The sequence below is a fragment of the Anser brachyrhynchus genome, assembly GCF_964034855.1.
Source record: "Anser brachyrhynchus genome assembly, chromosome: 2".
Lineage (NCBI taxonomy): Eukaryota > Metazoa > Chordata > Aves > Anseriformes > Anatidae > Anser > Anser brachyrhynchus.
The window spans coordinates 126641302-126661014 of NC_137695.1; the positions used below are offsets into that span (position 1 = coordinate 126641302).

The 19713-nt window shown below is 38.6% G+C and overlaps 1 protein-coding gene across 6 annotated transcripts in view; it reads right to left on the reverse strand.

Annotated features, from left to right (window-relative positions):
- Positions 1–19713, reverse strand: part of NCOA2 (nuclear receptor coactivator 2) — a 198378-nt gene that overhangs the window by 81250 nt on the left and 97415 nt on the right. For 5 of the 6 annotated variants that reach the window (XM_080581613.1, XM_080581614.1, XM_080581609.1 and 2 more), the window contains one exon: positions 282–383. In XM_080581613.1, coding sequence (XP_080437739.1) covers positions 282–364 — 83 coding nt within the window. In that variant the 5' untranslated portion in view covers positions 365–383. Of the gene's footprint in view, positions 1–281; positions 384–15429; positions 15528–19713 lie in introns of all 6 variants that reach the window. The other variant, XM_080581611.1, reaches the window with a different exon arrangement.

The window sequence follows — 19713 nt, forward strand, 5'->3', positions numbered from 1 at the left end:
GATTGGCCAAAAAAGATTTTTACACAGCTGTCATATTGTCACCCAAATTGTATATTTTGCACTACAGAGGATTAAAAAAAAAAAAAGGCAAAAAAAATAATAAATCCCAATCCCTACTCTCTATCCACAACAACACAGAATTACCAAATCAGTTTAATACTGACTCCTCCTAGCTAGAATGTCAAGTTTGTCATTTCCTAAGATTCATGAAAAACACATGAACATTTAACATATTTTCTAAGTCTTTGTCTTTTGACATCCTCAGACTTAAGTGGTCTAACCTGGGTCCAAGCTGATCAGGATCCTTGCGCTTTCTTGACTCTGCCCTGGATGGGTCAGAGGTATTTTCTCCCATTCCACTCATCTTGAACACATATCAGCAACTGAAAGGAAGAAAGAGAAGGGAAAGGGTTATGGTGGAAAAGTTATGAATTCTTCTGTTTGTATTTCTAATTTTCTTGTTCCATACTCAACTCAGTTTTTACTGTGCAAATCCATCATTAGAAATAGAGTTTATTTGAAAGGCACCAATAAAAATACCATGTTTATGACCCCACAAAATGCTACACAAAACTCCTCCAGAACAAAATCTGTGATGGGCAAGCCAAGCATTCTCATCTCTTTCATTGTTACCAATTATGTAAGAACAGATAAGTACATTTTGTGCCTGGGTTGCTGAATTTTCATGGCAATCTTGCAAGGTTGAATGCAGAAAGACAAAGGAAAATCCATAATGCCACACAACAAGAAAAACACAACCGAACTGAAATACGTGAAATGAAAAGTATCCCAGCTACACAAAAAGGTAGCACATACAGCTTTACTTTAAAATCAAAACATGATGTTTGCACAAGTGCATGCACAACGTAGTAGAAGCAGAACATCTGTCAACACTAGAGATCACTGAGGAACTGATAAATATTTTGTATATTTAATCTACCTCATAAGGAAAATAACTTGTCAAGCTATCACGTGTTAAAACAAAACAGGCTTATTACAATTTGTGCAATAAACAGGCCAGGGAAATCCTGCCCCGCTCCTGGCCCCTATTGTCTTGTACACCTTATGAACACACATGGAAGTCATCTTACACACTCCTCAATAAATAGCAATATCCCAGAGACAGAAAACACTACAAAAAGGGCATAGCGAGGTGATGCAGGTGATCAAAAAGACCATCTAATGCAGGACAGTCCTCAGTCACCATCTGTCCAGTTGCTGCCAGCTTTGTGAATAAGATGGCAGAGGGGCACTTCCAGACATTTCAGAGAGACCCTGCATTGTTTGGGATGAGCAGAAAAATAAACAGGAGGGCCATCATGGAGGAGATGAGCATCTCCAGGATATGATTCAAACCATGTTAAAATGAGTGCTGGAGGCTAGTGCCACTTCATACTGTCATGAACTGGAAAACTTGGTCAGTTATCAAAACTGTGGGTCCACCACCTCCTCTGAGCCCCACATTTTTGCCAACTCCCTTCCCTTTGCTGACCCCATCAGCCACACACTGAACTCACAGAGGGAGCTGGTGTGGGTTAAAACTGCAGTCTCCTCCTTTTCATTTTATCTGTTCAAAATCTAGCAACCAGACTGTGTTGGTAATAAATGTGTTGGCTCATACTATAAATCTTAGTTTTCCCAATGAGCTGGCTGACTGAATATACTCGTGCAAACAGTCTGGAGACTGAGATCCAGGCAGTTCTGCAGAGATGTTGGGAAAGGCCACTTGCTTAAACTTGAGCAAGCAAATGAAAACACAGAGCCTTCTCAGATTCACAACTGAACATCATCTAAACATTTTTTCTGAGTTAAAAAAAAAAAAATCCTTTATTTTTAGTGAAAAAAAACCACACAAAAACAAAACAAAAAAACACACAAGATAACAGAGAGAAGAAAGCAGAGTAATTTTCCTTTTTCTAGGTATATGAACTGTATAGCTCCCAATCTTAAAAAACCTCACAGTCTTATATATGGATGGTACCAGATTCTGTTTGAAAAAAGTATTTGGATTATCTTTTTCTCTATTATGTCTATACATGCATAAGTATACATCCATGTACGCATATACTATCAACCTGTTGACCACAACCTGTCACCTTGCACTGCCTGGGGGGACTCCCAGGGGCTGTACTCAGGGCATTCCCAACGCCACACCAACGCTGACCTTGCTGCAGAGTACGAAGCATCTGCTGCAGCCTCCAATGTGTCCTGTGGCATAATGTCTGCTCCCTGACAACGACATGTCTTAGCTGACTGTAGACAGTCATTCACATCATCCTACTTACGTAAATATAAAAGTAGACATACACATTTGTCTAAATGGCTAAAAGCTAAGCACTTTCTTGAAAATGTGCAGTTTCACAAGTATGCAACAGTAGAGAGCCAAGGAAGAGGAAATACACTCTTAAGAAAATTGTGACAACGATTACAGAGAAGTTATGAGGAGACCGCAGTCCCACGTGTCTGGCAGTGGAGAGCTGGAGAGCTTCAGGCCATGCTTCAAAGACTAGACTTTTCACTGACCAGTAAAAAAAAATCATCAGCGTGATGAAAGCTGTACATTCCAGAGATCATCTCTGAGCAAGACTCAGATGGTGGCCTAAAGTTCAGAAGAAAAATTAGGCTGGGGAATCCCTTCCTTTCTTATGCTTCCTAAGTAATACCTGAGAAATGTAGATCAGTTGGGTGTTTTTCTAGAGAAAAGCAAGCACAGAGATCCATGAAAACCTATCAAATATTCAATCACGTTTAGGGGAAACATCTCCCTCCACTCCTCCTTCCTCCCTAGGAAAGGGTACAGGAATATATATTCATTTTTTCTACCCAATCGTTTGGGCTTACTTCAAAGCAAACTTTATTTTTGCAGGAACCAAAGTTTCACTGGTAGATCCACCAAGGCATAGCTCAATTCTCCTTCCATTCACACTGATGCTGTTCTGTAGGTATTCCCCTAGGATGCTTACTATCAACCTTCAGAGGATACATTAAAACTAACCTGCCACCATAAACATCTAAACTCCATCTTTCTGTATTTTAAGGGAACAAAATTGGTGCCATTACTATGAAATTAGTATCTTCTTCTCCCCATATTAAACACAGTAAATGGTTCCAAGCAGTTTTTATTATTTGTATTTTATTATTTCCTTTATTATTATTATTTGCATTTACGGGCCATAACATCTTTTTCTCAGCAGCATTGTCAGTTTGCTCTTAGAATGAATTACCTTTTCCTTTTTACTCATCATAAAGTTTTTCTGGAAATCTACCACCTACTACAATGTTTGTTTTCTCCTCTCCTGATGTCTACATTAAAAATCACATTCAATACCTCAAAGATAGGCTCTACAACGCCTGTATTTTAGATGCCTGTGCTCTGGAGCAGTGTGCAAAATCCAGAGTTATGTACCTTGGAAAGTGGAGAGCTAGATACTGATGATACTGGGCAGTCTAAAAAAAATCTCACAAGCCAAAATGAAAGTCACTTAGCACTATCCAGTACTAAAATCAAAGGGATGTGCACGCAAAACATACCTTCCTAGGGAGATTAGGGTCTGACTGAGATACACATATTTCTGCTGCTTTCTTGGTATTCAAAAATCAAAATCCTCTCTTGAGTTAGAACAAATGGGGAAGAATCGTCTTTTAAAAGCTGTGGATAGATAATCTGCTGCCTTGCTCGTCCATAATAGTTTGTACTGACTAGAACAGAGATGAAGATTCAGTTCCCTCTTTGCAGAGGGGTTTCAAGCCTCTATGTTTAATCATGCAGAACAGCCTCAGAGGTGGTAGCTTAACTGCTTGCTGAAGCTGGAAGCAAAGACGTTACTTAACTCTTAGGAATCTTTAGACATGTATTCAACTAAACTGACAGGTAAGTAGTACAAAGTTTGTCTTAATTAGCAAGGGACTGAAGTTTGAACCCCTTGGGCTGAGGAGGGTGGCCATCCTGTCTCCCTTCTCAAGAATGATGCTAACAAGTCAAGTAGAGCCAAAGAGATGAGCGCCCACCCAGATTCCTCACGTGTTTTGAAAAGAAAGCAGCTATTTCAGTTTTTTCTTCAAGAACTAATTCATATTCCATATCCATGCATACTACTAGATGAAGATCTCTGGAGGGTCTGGGTATCTCCATGACTTCAATGAAGTGTAAGCAAGGAACTCAACCCACATTTTCTGGGAGAGATTACTTCTGGGCACATGTAGAACCAGAAGAGAAGGCATCTAGGAAATTTTCAAGTGAAAAGGGAAAAAGTCTAAAGAATTTAAATATTAAGGGCCTAAACATACAAAAATATATATATATATCTGTGTATCAGGAACAGCTAAATTGCCTATAGTGGTTTTAATGTTCTGCTCCCTCTCCACACACATTAATTTACCCATCCTGAACTTTCTTGATTACTCATTATTAGAAATAGCATTGTAATAGACAAAAATTCATAACATTACATAACTTTAGACTTTAACAGCATGATTTAGTAACTTTTAAGGTTGTTCTAAACATTCTTAGTTTCCTGAACCACATGGAGAGTTTCTCGGACAGGAAAACAAACTCCCAAACTTGAAATCTAACCTTTTCCAGGAAACGTCTCAATTCAAAACTGAAGCTGCTGAGAGTAGAATGACAAGTTAAAGGCTCAAAGTTTTATTCCAGTATACCTCCCCTGTAGGGAACTACCTTGGACTGGAAAGCAACATTGATCACGCTCCTCTGATCTTTTTATACATCTCTGCAGGAATTTCCAGAAAGACGTAAAGAAATTGAATAGTTCAGTTCATCTAGTGTTTTAGAAGAAACTGAAATGAAATATCATCTCTTTCACATGTTTTCTGAAACAATTTGCAGCAAAAATGAAGAAAAAAAATGGTAAGGCTTATTTAGCTTGGTATAGACTAGGAAAAGAATTAACCAAACCAGATGAGTAAAAATAAAACCAACAGTAATCACTAAATTGAGGAGAGACAGACAGAGAAATCCTTTTGTTAAGGAAAAAAATGACAGGAAGGTATGTCAGATAATGAACTAAAACAATGTTTATTTGCAAGAAAATGTCTTACAAAGGTGAATTAAAATGAATGTCATGCAGAATTAACTGTCATGCAAGATCAGGCATTCCTTTTATTTTGTAAGTTATCTGGGAGTGGTACTGTACTCCAAGATGCAAACATAATATCCCACTGTGGGATTAGTATTTTGCCTTCAATGGTGGTAGCAACTATATATATATAGTTGAAAAATATGTATACACTTTTCCATTTGTGCTACCAAAAAAGACTGCAACAATAAGTAAGTAAGAGCTCAACTTCTAACACTGGCTCAGATGCCACTCAAGCTTCAATTCCACTGGGCATCAGTGAGGAACAACTGAGCAATGGAAAGATTGCACTCACTGCAGCATTTTTATAGAAGGAAGGAGATAATTAGAGAAACGGTACTGTTATTACTAAAAATAGCTAAAGAACTAATTCTAGGCTCCAGCAGATGCCCTGTACCAACAGGACATCTCAGGTAATTAATTTCTTACTTTGCATTTATATTTAAAAATAAAGATGTATTTTTCTGCTCTCTCTGTTTCACTAAGCATCCAAAATACCTGCGTATTTCTGCCTATTTTTTTTCCCAATTGTTAAATGTAAATCACAATTCAGAAAATTAAATGAATAATCTCTTGGACAGTGCACGTTAGTAATGACAGTCATTGAGACCTATTCAGTTACTACCAGATGTTGGGAGATTGAAAAGACAGAGCCTGAAAGAGGTTTCAATTCATTTTTTTCATGTTATCAGTAACAAAACAAAAATTTCTGCTCTCATTGTGACAGCACATCCGCCTTCACAACCCCCACCAGCAACTGCTCTAAGTTAGAAACACAGAGAGAATTTTTAACCTAACTATGAAGCAATAGCAAACATGGTATTTTACAAGACAGTTGTCTTTCAAGAGGAAAGAAATAAAACAATGTAAACCCCAAAATAAAACATGTGAGGCAATAAAATAAGTAGAGGCCTCATGAAGGACGAGACAAAGAAATCTAGCACAAATCGGTTGCATGAATTTGTAACGTCTCCTCCACTTCTCAAATGCCACCAAGGAACATGGTGTATTGGAGTAAACCTTCCAGCACTGATCCTCAGCATCAATGAATCCAGTTAATCATCCAGAGTTAATGCAGAATAAGATAATGTGCATTTTATCTCTTATCAGTGTAGGCCATCTTCCAAACAAGGCCTGTTAAACTGTCAGATTTATTATAAGCCCAACAAATGCAGTTAAAGAATAAATGTGGATTACACCTTCAAAGCTGCTATTTCAGTCTGAAAAGTAGCAAACAAAAGGTAACATACCATATAGCAGAGAATCAGGTAGCTGTACCACACTGCTACCCTTCCAGCACACACGCAGTTAGTGTAGGTACAAGTGCTAAATATAGAAGCAATATGTTCAAGTTACTGTTTTGGTGAGTAATAAACAGCAAAGAATTATCTGGTTTCCTTGAAAGAAAAAATATTACAATTTAATGAAAATTTTGGCTAAAATTTTCTCTAACCGCCCAGTTTACCAATATAAACAGCTCACATTTCTGTGGTTAATTACAAAGTCAAACATACATCCATTATAATTCATTTTTTTTTCCTGTGAAATTCTTATGATTAGAAGCTTTCAGTCTCAGTTTCAAAATTACTGAGGCACCCTGTGTAACACTAATTCTGGTACAAGCCAGAGTGAAGTTGGAAGTCACATGTAACTTGTGATTCTTCAAGTTTTTTCTTGCTTATGAACTCTTTTTCATTGGGTTCGTTTTTATATCTGAAAATATTTAACAGTGGTATATGCTGTAATCCACAGCTCCTTTGAAGAAGGCAATAATGGCAAGCACTTGATAGCAACTTTCCCAGGCCTGAAAAGGAAATCACTGTCAGAGACAGGATAAGATCCTATCCCAGAGACTGCGGCCACTGTAGCCTAAGGACTATCTGTTAGTCGTGACCAGCAGCAGTTCATGGAGATAGTTTGAAATACGCTTCAATTCCCAGCATTTGCCACTGAGAAAGTGTCAGAATTCCCAGAAGCTGAGGGATCCGGCCTGTGCCTGTGCAGCTCCCTGTGTGGCTGGGGATGCTCAGGTTCCTTGGGTTTCCCTTGCACTGGTGTTCGGACAAATCAAGGGACACATGGATAAGGGTTTGCAAATGAGTAAAAAGTAGAGTAGAAAATTCAGGAAACGAAAGGAGCAAATGAAAAGTGATTGCACTGTCTGCTAATATTAAACTAAGGCAAGATAAAGGCACCACTAAAAAGGTTGATGGGGAAAAAAATAGTGATATTAAACCATCATCCTGTATACACGCCCTGGTGTAAGTAAGGAACAAGCTCTACAACCAACTTCTTATATCTATCCATAATCACCCAACACATGGAGCTGGGACGTACCCCAAAAGAAACAAAATCATTCTGTCAAACAAGTAAAATGTCCAGCACCTAAGTTGGCAAAGTTAATCTCATATTAAAAATCCAAATTATGTTATCCAAGGGTATGTTCCTTTGTTTTCCTCAAATCCACCACTAATTTCACTGCAGATGAAACCGCCTAAAATCTTTGTCACCCTGCAATGGTCACACAGTATAAAGTGAAAACAGAAAACAAAGTTTCTATGAGGAAGGTAGCAGTAATAAGTTAAAAAAACTCTAAAGTCATCTTTAAAGGGCTTGTATTGAAATCTGATGTGCACCCATGGTTCATCTGGCAGTAGCCTTTTCTATCTGAAAATAGCACTCACTACTTCAAAGATACAATTTCATTTGAAAGTGAGACTATTAGAGGTAACATCAAAACAAGATTTATGGTAATTTTTACTAAATTCTACTTCATGCTTGAACTCCACAAACTAGAACTAAGAAAAGATACATAATTTATTAGAAAACATAACTATAAGAGAATTGAACACTGGCTCCGACACCTACCTCCCGCTCGTATTTTTGCTCTATCTACAAAAAGGCCTAATAGACTATAAACAAATGTTTAAACTGAAGGCTCCTTCCTCAACAATATCTTTTCTCTTACTTCTGTGTAATGGCTTTAGAGTGGTGTGTTAGACAGTAACAAGAAGACATATTCCATTTGCAGACTGAAAGCCAATAATGCTCATGAATTTTTTAGCTAAAAGACACTTCAAGATGCCACTGGGAAGACCGTCTAATAAACACATTAGGCTGCAAATGGGCAGCAGCAGCTCTTTAACACATGCTATAACAATCAAATAAATGGCTAACATTAACGTTCAGTGTTAGGCTGGTATTTCTTAGGACTTTTTAAAAAATCCACCTAAGTCTTAAAAAAATAAACTATTTATTTCTTTTTTTTTTTTTTCTTTTCTCAGATACTCAAAACCACAGGTTTGAGAAACCCACAGCTCTACTTTAGATGTTACCCAAAAACTCCTGGCTGACATCAGCACTGTAAGATGGCTCCTACCTTCTGTATTCCCATAGGCGAAGTCTCTTAATATAGCCAGTCACTGAGCTCCTTACAGATTAGCCTGCATCAGCCACCTCTAATATGCCCAGAAATAGCAAGTCTAGGCTTTAATAAGACAACAGAGAAAAATATCATAGGAAGAAAGTACCCTTTTTACCTAACGTACAAGAGTTTTACTCCATTTCCACTTTCAAAAAGGTCAGTTTTCACCTTTTTCACCAGTAGTACCATGTGATACAACTGAAGAAAAATTGTTCAAGACTCTGCATTGTAATTTCAGATCAGGGATTTTACTTCTCTCTCATTATCAAGAATTATTTCCAATTCTTAATATTTGACAACAAAAGAAATACAGCTAAATACCACCAAAGTTTCCATTAAAACATGGCATTAAACAACAACAAAAACACAATGCCAAAACGTTTTTGTAATATATGCTAGTCACTCTTGTATTCTTTTGTTTGTGGTGGGTAAATAAGGAAAACAAAACACAAGCCAACAAAACAAACAAACAAAAAAGCCCAAATTTTAATAAAACCATTTAACCTCCTAGGTTGCATTTGATACTAATCAAACAATGGCTATAAAAAATACTACAACTTGAAGCATGTTCTCTGGAAAAGGAAGTATCAAAATTCTTACATAAGATGTTTATTTAAGCTAAAGTTTTTCATGTATTTCACATCTATTAATAATTTTACTTAGCAAACTGATTTGGAAACAGTATTTCAAATGCACTACAATTTGAACTAAATATTTGTGAATATCAAAAGAAGCTGACAAATGAAGCAAATGTAACATCATAGAACACAATAATATTATAGGAAACCCAGTGTTTAAATAGTCTTCATTTCTACTTGAAGGCACTATTTTTAACAGTGAGTTAAGCATATTTTGACTCCTACTGAATCCTCTTTGCCAATCTCAGTTTCAAAACTGCTATTTTTCCACTTAAATTCCCACATCAACGTTCCCCAAAAAGCCATCAAGTAGCAAGTGGAAAAGCAGACAACTGCTCTCACAAGTTTAAGGCACTGTGTGAAAACTCAGATCCAGGAACACTTTGCAATTTCATAAATATTACTGATATGAAAGTATACACTACTTACAACACCAGTAAGCTTATACAGTTCAGTGTGATTTTCAAGATGCCTATCTTAATAGTGAGAAAAAGTTGACAGACCACAATAGACAAAGGCATTTACGTATCTCTGTGTCATGTGCATACCCTACATTAGGTTTTAACTCAAGTTAGCTGCCTGTCAAATATTAGATAAAATACATTCCATTAATAAAAAGCTCAGGAAACTGGGTTTCTTACAACTAAAAAGTGAAAAGCAGAGGGTGAAACAGAGAAAACAGCATGACTTTTCTGTATCAATTGTATGTAATAATATATGAAATTGTTCAACAGATCATATTTGAATTTGAGTTCTATCATTTATCAACCTCAATTTCAATGACTTTACACAGTGGTCCTCCTTGTCACTAGGGTCAGCTTAGCATCTCTACATGGCTCTATGACTCAAGAGCTACCACTCAGCTACTAAGCTAAGTATAAACCAAACTTGCCTCAGAAAGAGACGCTTATTCTGCATGCCACCTTTCATAGCTCTAACCTGGTCATCAAAATCATGTTCCTCCAGTCTCGGATCAGGTACTGTTACTGAAAATACATAATCTTACTGAAATTTTAGCTGCAGTTCAGAAAGTCTAGTTCTATACATCATCTCTTGTACCTAATGAAGAATTAAACTCATGGCTCAGACTTGCACTCAGCTGCAGCACTAGGAGAGTTTGTTTCTGTCATCCACCCAATTACCTATTAGTATGAAGCACACTGAAACTTCAGGTCATTCTTCTGAATGCCAAGATGCTAAATACCAAGCACTTAATTAAAACTCTGATTTGCAGGAAGCGTAGCTAAAACATTATCTAAAGTAGTTCCACATATTTTGGTGTTGTTATCATGGTAAAACAGTAACTTACCCTACACATACCTACAAGATACACCTATATACTAACACACTTCTTTTCCAAATAGCTATTGATAATCTCATATGCATGCATTTAGTTTAACAGTTTGTAAGAATATACTAGAACTTAACAGTGGACCAGTCAATGCATCTATATTCAATTTAAATATATCCTTGTACTCAGCTTCACAAATAGCCATGGGTATAGGAATGTTTACAGCTGCTTGAGAGGTAAATTCAGCTTCACGTCTGGACATGGTCCTGGGCAGCCTGCTCTGGATGACCCTGCCTGAGCAGGGGGTTGGACCAGGTGGCCCCCAGAGGTCCCTACCAACCTCAGCCATTCTGTGGTTTTATGATGCCCTCTGTCAGTCAGGAATGAAGTTGGTGCCCATATGAGGTTCAGAGCTCTGCACCACTTCTTGAAATTATACACCCAGGTCATCCTCTTCTGTACAATGACTGGATTGGCCATTGCCTCTGCCTCTGAAATGAACTTAGAGCAGGAAAATTCAGTGCCCTCCTCAGCTGAAGGTGGCTCGGCTTGCTTCAGCCCTGGTCCTGGGGAGTGTCCTGATGACAGGGATGCAGTCCTGGGTGGCACTGCCATGGGAGACAGCAGTCCTGGCTTTGCTCCCCTCAGCTGGTGCTTTCTGAATCACACCCAAAGCAGTATCCTCCACTTATACTGGAGCAGCAGCATAAGAGTTTGAAGTTAAAACAAACAAACAACTCTTATTATTTAAAGCTTGAAGAACAATCCGGTTAATATGCACTCTTGAGTGCATACTACCTTGATAGCATGTGCACTATTTGAGTGCTTACACTTGTATCAACTGCCAACATGCAGAAATACATATTTTTAATTTTAATATAGATGTATATTAAAGTCTTGTCAAAGATATTGAGAGCATTAACTGTACAAGTTGTGATTAAGCTCAGAAATACAAACTAATAAAATAAATGATGTCAGAGCCACACAAAAGTTTCTTGCAAACACATATGAAGTTCTAGATAAAAAAATAACTGGATAGAAATTTAACTGTCTATGGCAGTCTGTACACCCTAACCAGATACATTCTTAATAGACCCATAAGTTCAAAAACTGATCTGTGATGACAAATAACAATTATTAATGACTTCAAATTTCATGTTTATATCAGTCTTCATTCATACTCTTCTATTTGCCTCAGTGAAATACAGCAACTAGCAATAACAGAAGAAGAAAGTTTAACTGTCATCTTTAACCACCTAAAAAGAAAACATAACTCATAAAAACCTATTTACTTTAGTTAGTCAGCTGTCAGGGAATGTAACCTTGTGGGCACAAACTTCATATCCACAAATATATAGAGAGGAGTGCAGCCTATGACCAAATAAAACATATGTAAGAGTGGCTGTGCGCATCAAGTTAAGGACTAAAATTTATGTAGTGGTTTGTCTGACATGGAAGTTCACTTCACAGAAGATGTTTTGAGGACAAACTGCAAGACAACTGCAGAATGACCCTTTCCTCTGTTTCTGAAAATTGGAGGTTCATGAGCCATCTTGGCTCTGGTATTCTGCCCCTCTTCTTCCCTCCAAACCTATCTTCATTTGTGCCTAATTTATGCTTTAATCCATATGCATAACTTCGGTTTCCCCAGCACTTACAGGCAAAACCCTATAAGCTTGCTATAGCTCTGTTAACAGCAAAAATGGCATTTTGGAAAAAAATGGGGGTATATTATGACTCAATTGAAATAAATCAGAATTTTATCACTGACTTCACTGAGGCTTGGATTTTCCTCCTAGCCTACGGGAGGAAGATGTCAAACTGTTATTTCGCTCTTTTGTATAACATAAATCACTCCACGGGCCTGTCACAACTGTACTGGTATCCTGAAGCCCAAGGAAAACAAGGCTGCTCTAACACTAAAGCTGATTGTTACCACCCATTTTATTCTCTTCGTAAAAATAAACTGAAATTAATTTGCATTAACAATGAAACCATTTATGGTAAAGAAGAATAACACTGGTAAGAAAGAATGAGTGTATATTCCATGTATTTTAATTTTGGAATATAATTAAATATAGTTACTAAAGTGGAGAATAAATATCCACTGCATTAATAAAAGTGGTTGACCAGAAGGCTGCAATATACTGCCCCAAAGTGCAAAACAGCATGCATTTAAAGCTAGCTGGACTGAACTGAAAAAAAAAATAAATAATTTTATTACCATGGAGTTCTAACAGAAATTTCTTATTGACATCTAGTATTAGATGGTTGCTTAATCACAACATGACTGTGATTAAGAAATGAGGAATCATCATTTCTCACTCCTGAGTCCTGTGCTACCAGGAATGAGGAAAAAGAGCACCACAATATCTTATGGTTTGTTTGGGGACGGCATGCATAGTAGATAATGAACGTGAGGAATAAGATTTGAAGACCTAAAGCCTTATCTGTTTCGAATAATTTTTTAGTGCAATTCAGACACTTTTCTATGCCTGCCAGAGCCAAGTGGGTACGAGTCAGGAAAGCCAACCAGGAATCCAGCAGGATGCCCTCAGAGGTACAGCGATCACCAGCTCATGGGTGGTGTTCCCCTGCACTCCGTTCAGCCGGCTTGGCTCGTAGACCCATTTCCCAGTCCTTAGCTCAGCTTTGTCACAATAATTATGGGGCTATTTTACCGTAGTGCACTAACAAATTTATTCAATTTATTAATGAAGGAGGTTTTGATCATCAAGGCTATGTTCACACCTGTCCTTATTTCCCCCTGTCCCTGTTACTAGCACAACATAAATAAAATGGTGCTGCAAAAAATAACCAGCCAGCTGACTTCAGCGTAGCATTTCTTATTAAGTATCGTGGTTAGAGCTCTGGAGTGAAAAGCCATTTTCAAAGTAGTCACCCAGCTCAGATTTTCCAAGAAGTATTTTTGTTTGTTTGTTTTCTTATAACACTGTATGTTTTGCAGTGCACTAATGCATTCCCTCCTACCTTATACAAGAATGTTCCCTTACAGAGATGGCAAACAAACAATCAAACTAACTAAAGGAATGAAAGAAGACAGCCACATCTTTTGATTGTCACCAATGCAACCTTTTTGACTGTTAGCATACAGGAATTTTGAAGTGTGGGTAAAAGGCAAAATAATATTCCTCTGGTCAAAGACAGCGCTTGAAGTTTTAGATGAGCTACATATCATAGTTGAAGAATTAGTTATAAAGGAAATATTGGACTTTTGAGCTTTGTGAGAACCCAGAGCCATTTCAAAAGCACAGTCTATCCAAAAGGTTGATATTGTTCAAAGTTTTTTCCATTAACATGCCAAATACAGGCAAATACGAATGACTGCACCAGAGGTAAAGGTCTATTTTCCTCCAAAACATAGGTGCCACCCTTCCAGTTAGCGCTGCTCGGCCCCCGCTCTCTCGTGAGGTCTTCCGCAGCGAAATAAAGGAACCCCGGGCAGCAGGGAGAGGAAGTTTCATTGTTCTGGTGGCTTCTCCGTTTGCTGCCGGGAAGGCGAGGGGCTCGCCGGGCGCTGGCCAGCGGTGCCGCACGCTGGGCCCAGGCCCAGGCCCGCGCTCCGGCCTGCAGCGGGGCCGCGCTTCCAGCAGCCCGGCGGAGACAAAAGAGGGCAAGCAAATAAATAGCGCCGGCTTGTTTACGTTTCTGTCTCTGTCCTCGCAGTATGAAGTAAAGTAGCTTCAAACGCACGCTCCGTTAATCTGGGAGCCATAACATTTTCCTTCCCCCTCCTATCTCAAAGCAGCACGAGTTTTTCAAAGTCCTGAAGAAAATAAACTACGGCATTTCCTGTGTGCATTTAATTAATTATTAAAGGGATCCGACGCGTGATAGTCATCACCGCTATTGCAATAGGGATCCGGGAAAGCACACTTTTTAGCAAGCTGCCAGTGCACTGCAGTAATGACCTGTTATACCTATCCTTGCAAGCCTGCCCTTAACTTGGGAGGCAACACCGTAGAGAACTTACAATCAGTGCTCCCACGCAAATCCCAACATTTCATTTTATCATTTTTTTGTAGCGCAGGATCACTGTTATTGCTATGAGGTGAAGCACAATGCTGGGCTTAATGCCGGGTATGACAGGAAAATAAAACAAACAAGCTTTCAAGAACTTCCCAGGCAGGGGAGACAGCACACCATCTTCCCTTGATGCAAGTAACATTTTTTTCATGGGATATTATTATTAAATTCATCTGCAGAATTAAATGTTGCCCTCCCAAGGTTACCAGAAAAGTAAATACTGCCAAGGTATTCAATGACATCAGCACGCATAACCATGAGATAAATACGAGGTCTGAAGATTAACTGAATGTCATTCTGTTTGCGGGGTCACAGACTTGTAAAGAAAACTATTAAGATTAGAAAATAGAGAAAGTTATATAACTGCAAATGTTTCCGTGTGTTTTGTCTACTTAAGCTCTTGGTCAGAAAGAGAAAGCTTTAGAGCAAAAATGTCTCAGTCTGACTTCCTCTGTACTTTTTCATGTGCATAGAAATTACTGAATACTGAATGGTAATTACTGCAATGAAAAAGGCACTCGTGGGCTCCACCTCCTCTTGACAGTGGGAAAATATAGATGGGTTTGTGTATTATTCTGGACGCCAGAAAACTTGCTTACAAAAGTATTTCCTGCACACTGACTAAGATATATTTAGCCACATAAACCCATAAAACTGTCACAGGCAACCACAAGTTCACCTGTAGCCATTAAAAAGGGGGAAAACTACAGAAATTGGAGAACCAATTTTACATTATTTCTTTATATTTGTTACTTAGAAACAATAGCTTTAAACTCCCTTGCTCAAAAAGAAATTAACTGTTCCTCCCGCTCCCCAAAAGCAACCTCCCACCCCTAGCAAAATCCAGAAACCTCCGATGCACACGCAGGGGCACAGAGACGTGCAGAAAGAGAGCAGTAAGGACAATGAAGTCACAGCACTTCAGAAACACACCTTGTCGTCTTCCAGCCTTTGCAGTTCAAGGCAGATCCTACTAGTTTTCCTGCGTCTTCAGATCAAGATGTAGATAAATCCCCCATCCATCACACTTGCTTTTTATTAAAAACAGGAGGAAAAAAAAAAAAGGAAGGAAAAAAAAAAAAGCAATTACCAGTAAATTTACAGCCTTAAAAATATCAGCTCTGCATTATCCCAAACCAGTGTTATGTCTCGATGTAAACCAAAGCACATGCTGAGTGAGGACGTGCGCACACAGCAGCTTATCATCTCTGTCATCTGCTTCTAATGACAGCTGACAAACTGGCCGCACTAATCCTTCCCTAACTGCTGATCAGAGAGAGCTCCCTTTGACAATCCAGCATGGTGGAGTACTCGAAAATTCCTCCTGCTTCTGTTCTGTTGCTGCTCTAAAAAGCAGTTTCCTTTTCATTGAGATAATAGCTTTTTCTGCAGTCACGTGGTGCCCAGGCTACATTAGCAGCGCTTTATGATAATCGTCAGAGCAACTCCCCTCCCTCCGATCTTCCGATTTTTCAGGGTCCGACTCCTGAAGAAACCCGAACCCGCAACACTCGAGATCCTTTCTGCATCTGCCTCCATTGACAAGCAAATCGGGCTGCTGATGCAGAGGACGAATGCACGCGCCCTCTCCACTTCTTGCACCAAAACTAATTAACAAATACATTTTTAGGCACTGCCTTTGCTGGGGCATACACACTGGTCATAAACATGTCATATGGGACTAAACTGAATATTAAGTATGCTTAATACCAAATATCTGGCATGCTAGATTTACTCTTTTTCCCCTAGAGTACTTTATTATTTTTTTTTCCTGTAATTTTATTTCTGCTGCAATAAATACTCTTCTCTCAGCAACATCCTATGGCTTAACTCCTCCCGGCACTGAATTCTCATGCAAATACAAAAAAGCACAAATAACAATTTTTTGCTACAATCTCCAGCCTGAGTGCTTCCTTTTTTTTTTTTTTTTTTTTTTTTTTTTTAAACGCAACGTCATTTATCTTGCTTTAACTCAGTACCCTGACAAGCATCTTAAGCACTGCCCAACAGGGAAACCCACCTAAGCTTCAGCTTCTGAGTTCCCATCCCTCCTGTTTACATAGTGCCAGATCCCAGGTGGGCTTGCACCTGGAATTGCAACTGTTCAGGGGGTTTTCTACTTGTAAAAGGCAAAGCATATACACAAAAGGCAAAGTATATGCACAAACACCTCTGACATCACAGATCAGCAATCCTTCACCTTCTATTTCAGTGTTGGGATTTGCAAACTCTTTAAGAAAGCTTTGGATGAAGCATCTTAAAGTAATTTTCAAGCCTGCAAAACAACTTTTGCAGCTTTGCATCTACTCTGTTCAGATCTTAATGAGGAAACAATTATTTTCTTTTCTCCTTCTATTTCCATCACCTCCCATTATCCCACATTATTCTTCTTAAAGACAAGACTGATCATAAACTTATGGCTTCTCCAGACACCGAGAAGGTAAGTGTTAGGGACTGTGGTTGTACTCATAGGGGAATAAGGTGGACATTGTGAGGAACTAATGACTATCTCATGCAATCCAGCTTTGCCCCATCACCTTTTCTCTTCACTCCTCTCTCCAGGGACAAGCTTATTCAGGAGCAGGCCCTGTTCAAGACTCTGGGAGAACCCCACTCCCAGGCCATGGCCAAGTCAAGGGATGACCTTTCTGGGGCACAGGAGCTAGAAATGGAACAGGAATGTGAACGAAGACCCCTCTCTGCAGCAGGATGAATCCTTTTTTCCAATTTTTCCCAATCCTTTTTTCTTTTTTCTGTGCTTTAGAGATGATCTGTGAGAAAGACCCAAAGTCCAGGAGTAAAAAATCCGATTCAATAAGGAGACTACATATTACCCTACATTCACCAAACAAACATACATGCTAAACTGAATATTAATATTTTCATATTAAGTTTTCTCTTAGTATATCTTTCTATCCCAAAGTGCCACACTGTAAAAGGTAATGAAAATACGCATTATTTTGAGCTACATACACCAACAGAATAAGAACTGCTTTGCAATCTCTACTTTCTTTTCTCAAAGCAAATCGTCACCAGCATTTTTCATATTAATTAACTGAAAGAAGGAGCACCAACAATATTGTCTAAATTAGCAAATGTCACAAATGTGGGAAAAACTCTGAAAATTACTGACAGCTATTTGGTAATCAATAAAAAATATTAATAAACAAATTTTATAAGTAAAATCAGCTTTCCCAAGAATATACACAAAATACTGCAGCTGTGAACTACAGCCTAGGAAAAACGCAAAAACTGGGAGCACGCCAGTCACACACCAGAGCTCGAACTGTACTGCTGATATTTGCAGGAAACATGAGATAAAATTCAAAGACAACGCAATATGGCGAGCACAAACACAATAATGGCTGTGTTAGGGAAGGAATTACATGTAAATAAAAAGGAGGGAACAGAAGAGGATTGTTACAGCCAGAAAGTGTGAATTAAAGACCGAAAGAAGTGGAAGTATGCAGATGTTATTAAAAAGATTGCTTAGTGAAGAACAGAGAACAGATACAATGAATGGAGAAGAGGGAGTAAAGCACTGCAGTACATAGACTGATTCCAGACAAAAAGAGAAAGAAGAAACAAGCAAAAAATACTTCTATTAGAAAACACCAGTCTGCATATAAATAAGGAAACATGCAGCTGAGAAGGAGGAAAGGCTCTTTGGTTTTATCAAACAGTGAATAAATGCTTCCACTGGAAACCACAGAGTCTGTGTCTGCTTTTCAATACAGTTTCACATGAACAAGTCCTACAAATAATCTGGAGATGAGCAGGTGACCTTTAAAACAAATTCTGGTAACACAGATTTTTCCTATGAGGATAAGACAAACATCTTACACAGCAGAAGAGTTTCATCTAAAGTTTTCCCTTAGATATATATTTCATTAATACTTTGTTTTGTTTGCCCAAATATAAGTGATTTCACAGGAAAGCTGTCCCTTCACTAAAACATTTACAGATTATATTTAACATGATAAAATAATTGAAATTGATAAAGAGAACTGATTTCATTACAGGCATTTTATAGAAGTTCTATTGAGTTTGTAGTTCGTGTGTGTGTGTATGTGTTTTTTCCTCCCTTTCCTTTCCTTTCCTTTCCTTTCCTTTCCTTTCCTTTCCTTTCCTTTCCTTTCCTTTCCTTTCCTTTCCTTTCCTTTCCTTTCCTTTCCTTTCCTTTCCTTTCCTTTCCTTTCCTTTCCTTTCCTTTCCTTTCCTTTCCTTTCCTTTCCCTTCCCTTCCCTTCCTTTCCTTTCCTCTCCTCTGCAGAAGAAAGAGTGAATTGGATAGAGACGAGGACAGACCATGCCAGGGTCTGGCCTGTTGCTTGCCCTTCTTCCAACACACTTGCATCTCAGGCACAGACCGGCCAAGCAGTCCCAAAAGCTCTCATGTTTCTTTTAGTCCGTTCTCTCACTGCCTGTTCTCCACATCCTCCTGGAGAGTCTAATTCAAGCTTCATCAGCCTTTCAGTCCTCTCAATTCACCGTAGCAAATGGGGTGCAAAGATTGCCAGTTACAGCGATGGCAGCTGTTTACACTGCAGAGTAGTAAGACACTTGAAAACGTGTTGGAAAGATTACAAAGCTGACTCTCCAGGCTTTATTCAAGACAGGAGGCCACTGACTTTTAGGAAAGCTGACTAGCTTGTGTCAAGTGCTGTTTGTGAGAAAGACTGGAAGGGCAGAGACCTCCACCAGCACAGAAAATGAGAAGCAGAAATGACTAGAACTGACTTCCAGGAAGCACAACAAGCATATTACAGCTCAGATCAGGAATAAAAACAGTGCAATGATTTTTCACATGTTAAGTTTCCATAAATGTAGAAGCAAACATACAGCTTTCAAATATTAGGTCATAAAATTCCTATGTGAACGCTAACATAAATGTTAGGATTTTCAAGTCAAAACTGGAAACCTGTTGACTTACATGTCAATGACATTAACGTTTCTCCAGTTCAGGAACTCCTTATCCACCACTATTTGAACATGAAGTAGATTTTTCCTTTTCCTTTTACCAGCTGAAGAAAAAATTTTTTAAAAGTACTAGAGACAAAATCTAATTTTTCTGACCTTTGCACCTTCTCCTGAGGGCCAATGAACACCACAAACTCCTGCTGGAATCAAATTGAATGCACTTCTACTGCAATTTTAGTACTTGGCATTTCTGACAGTCTCAGTAACATGCTGCTAAGTACCTTGTGACTTCTGTCCA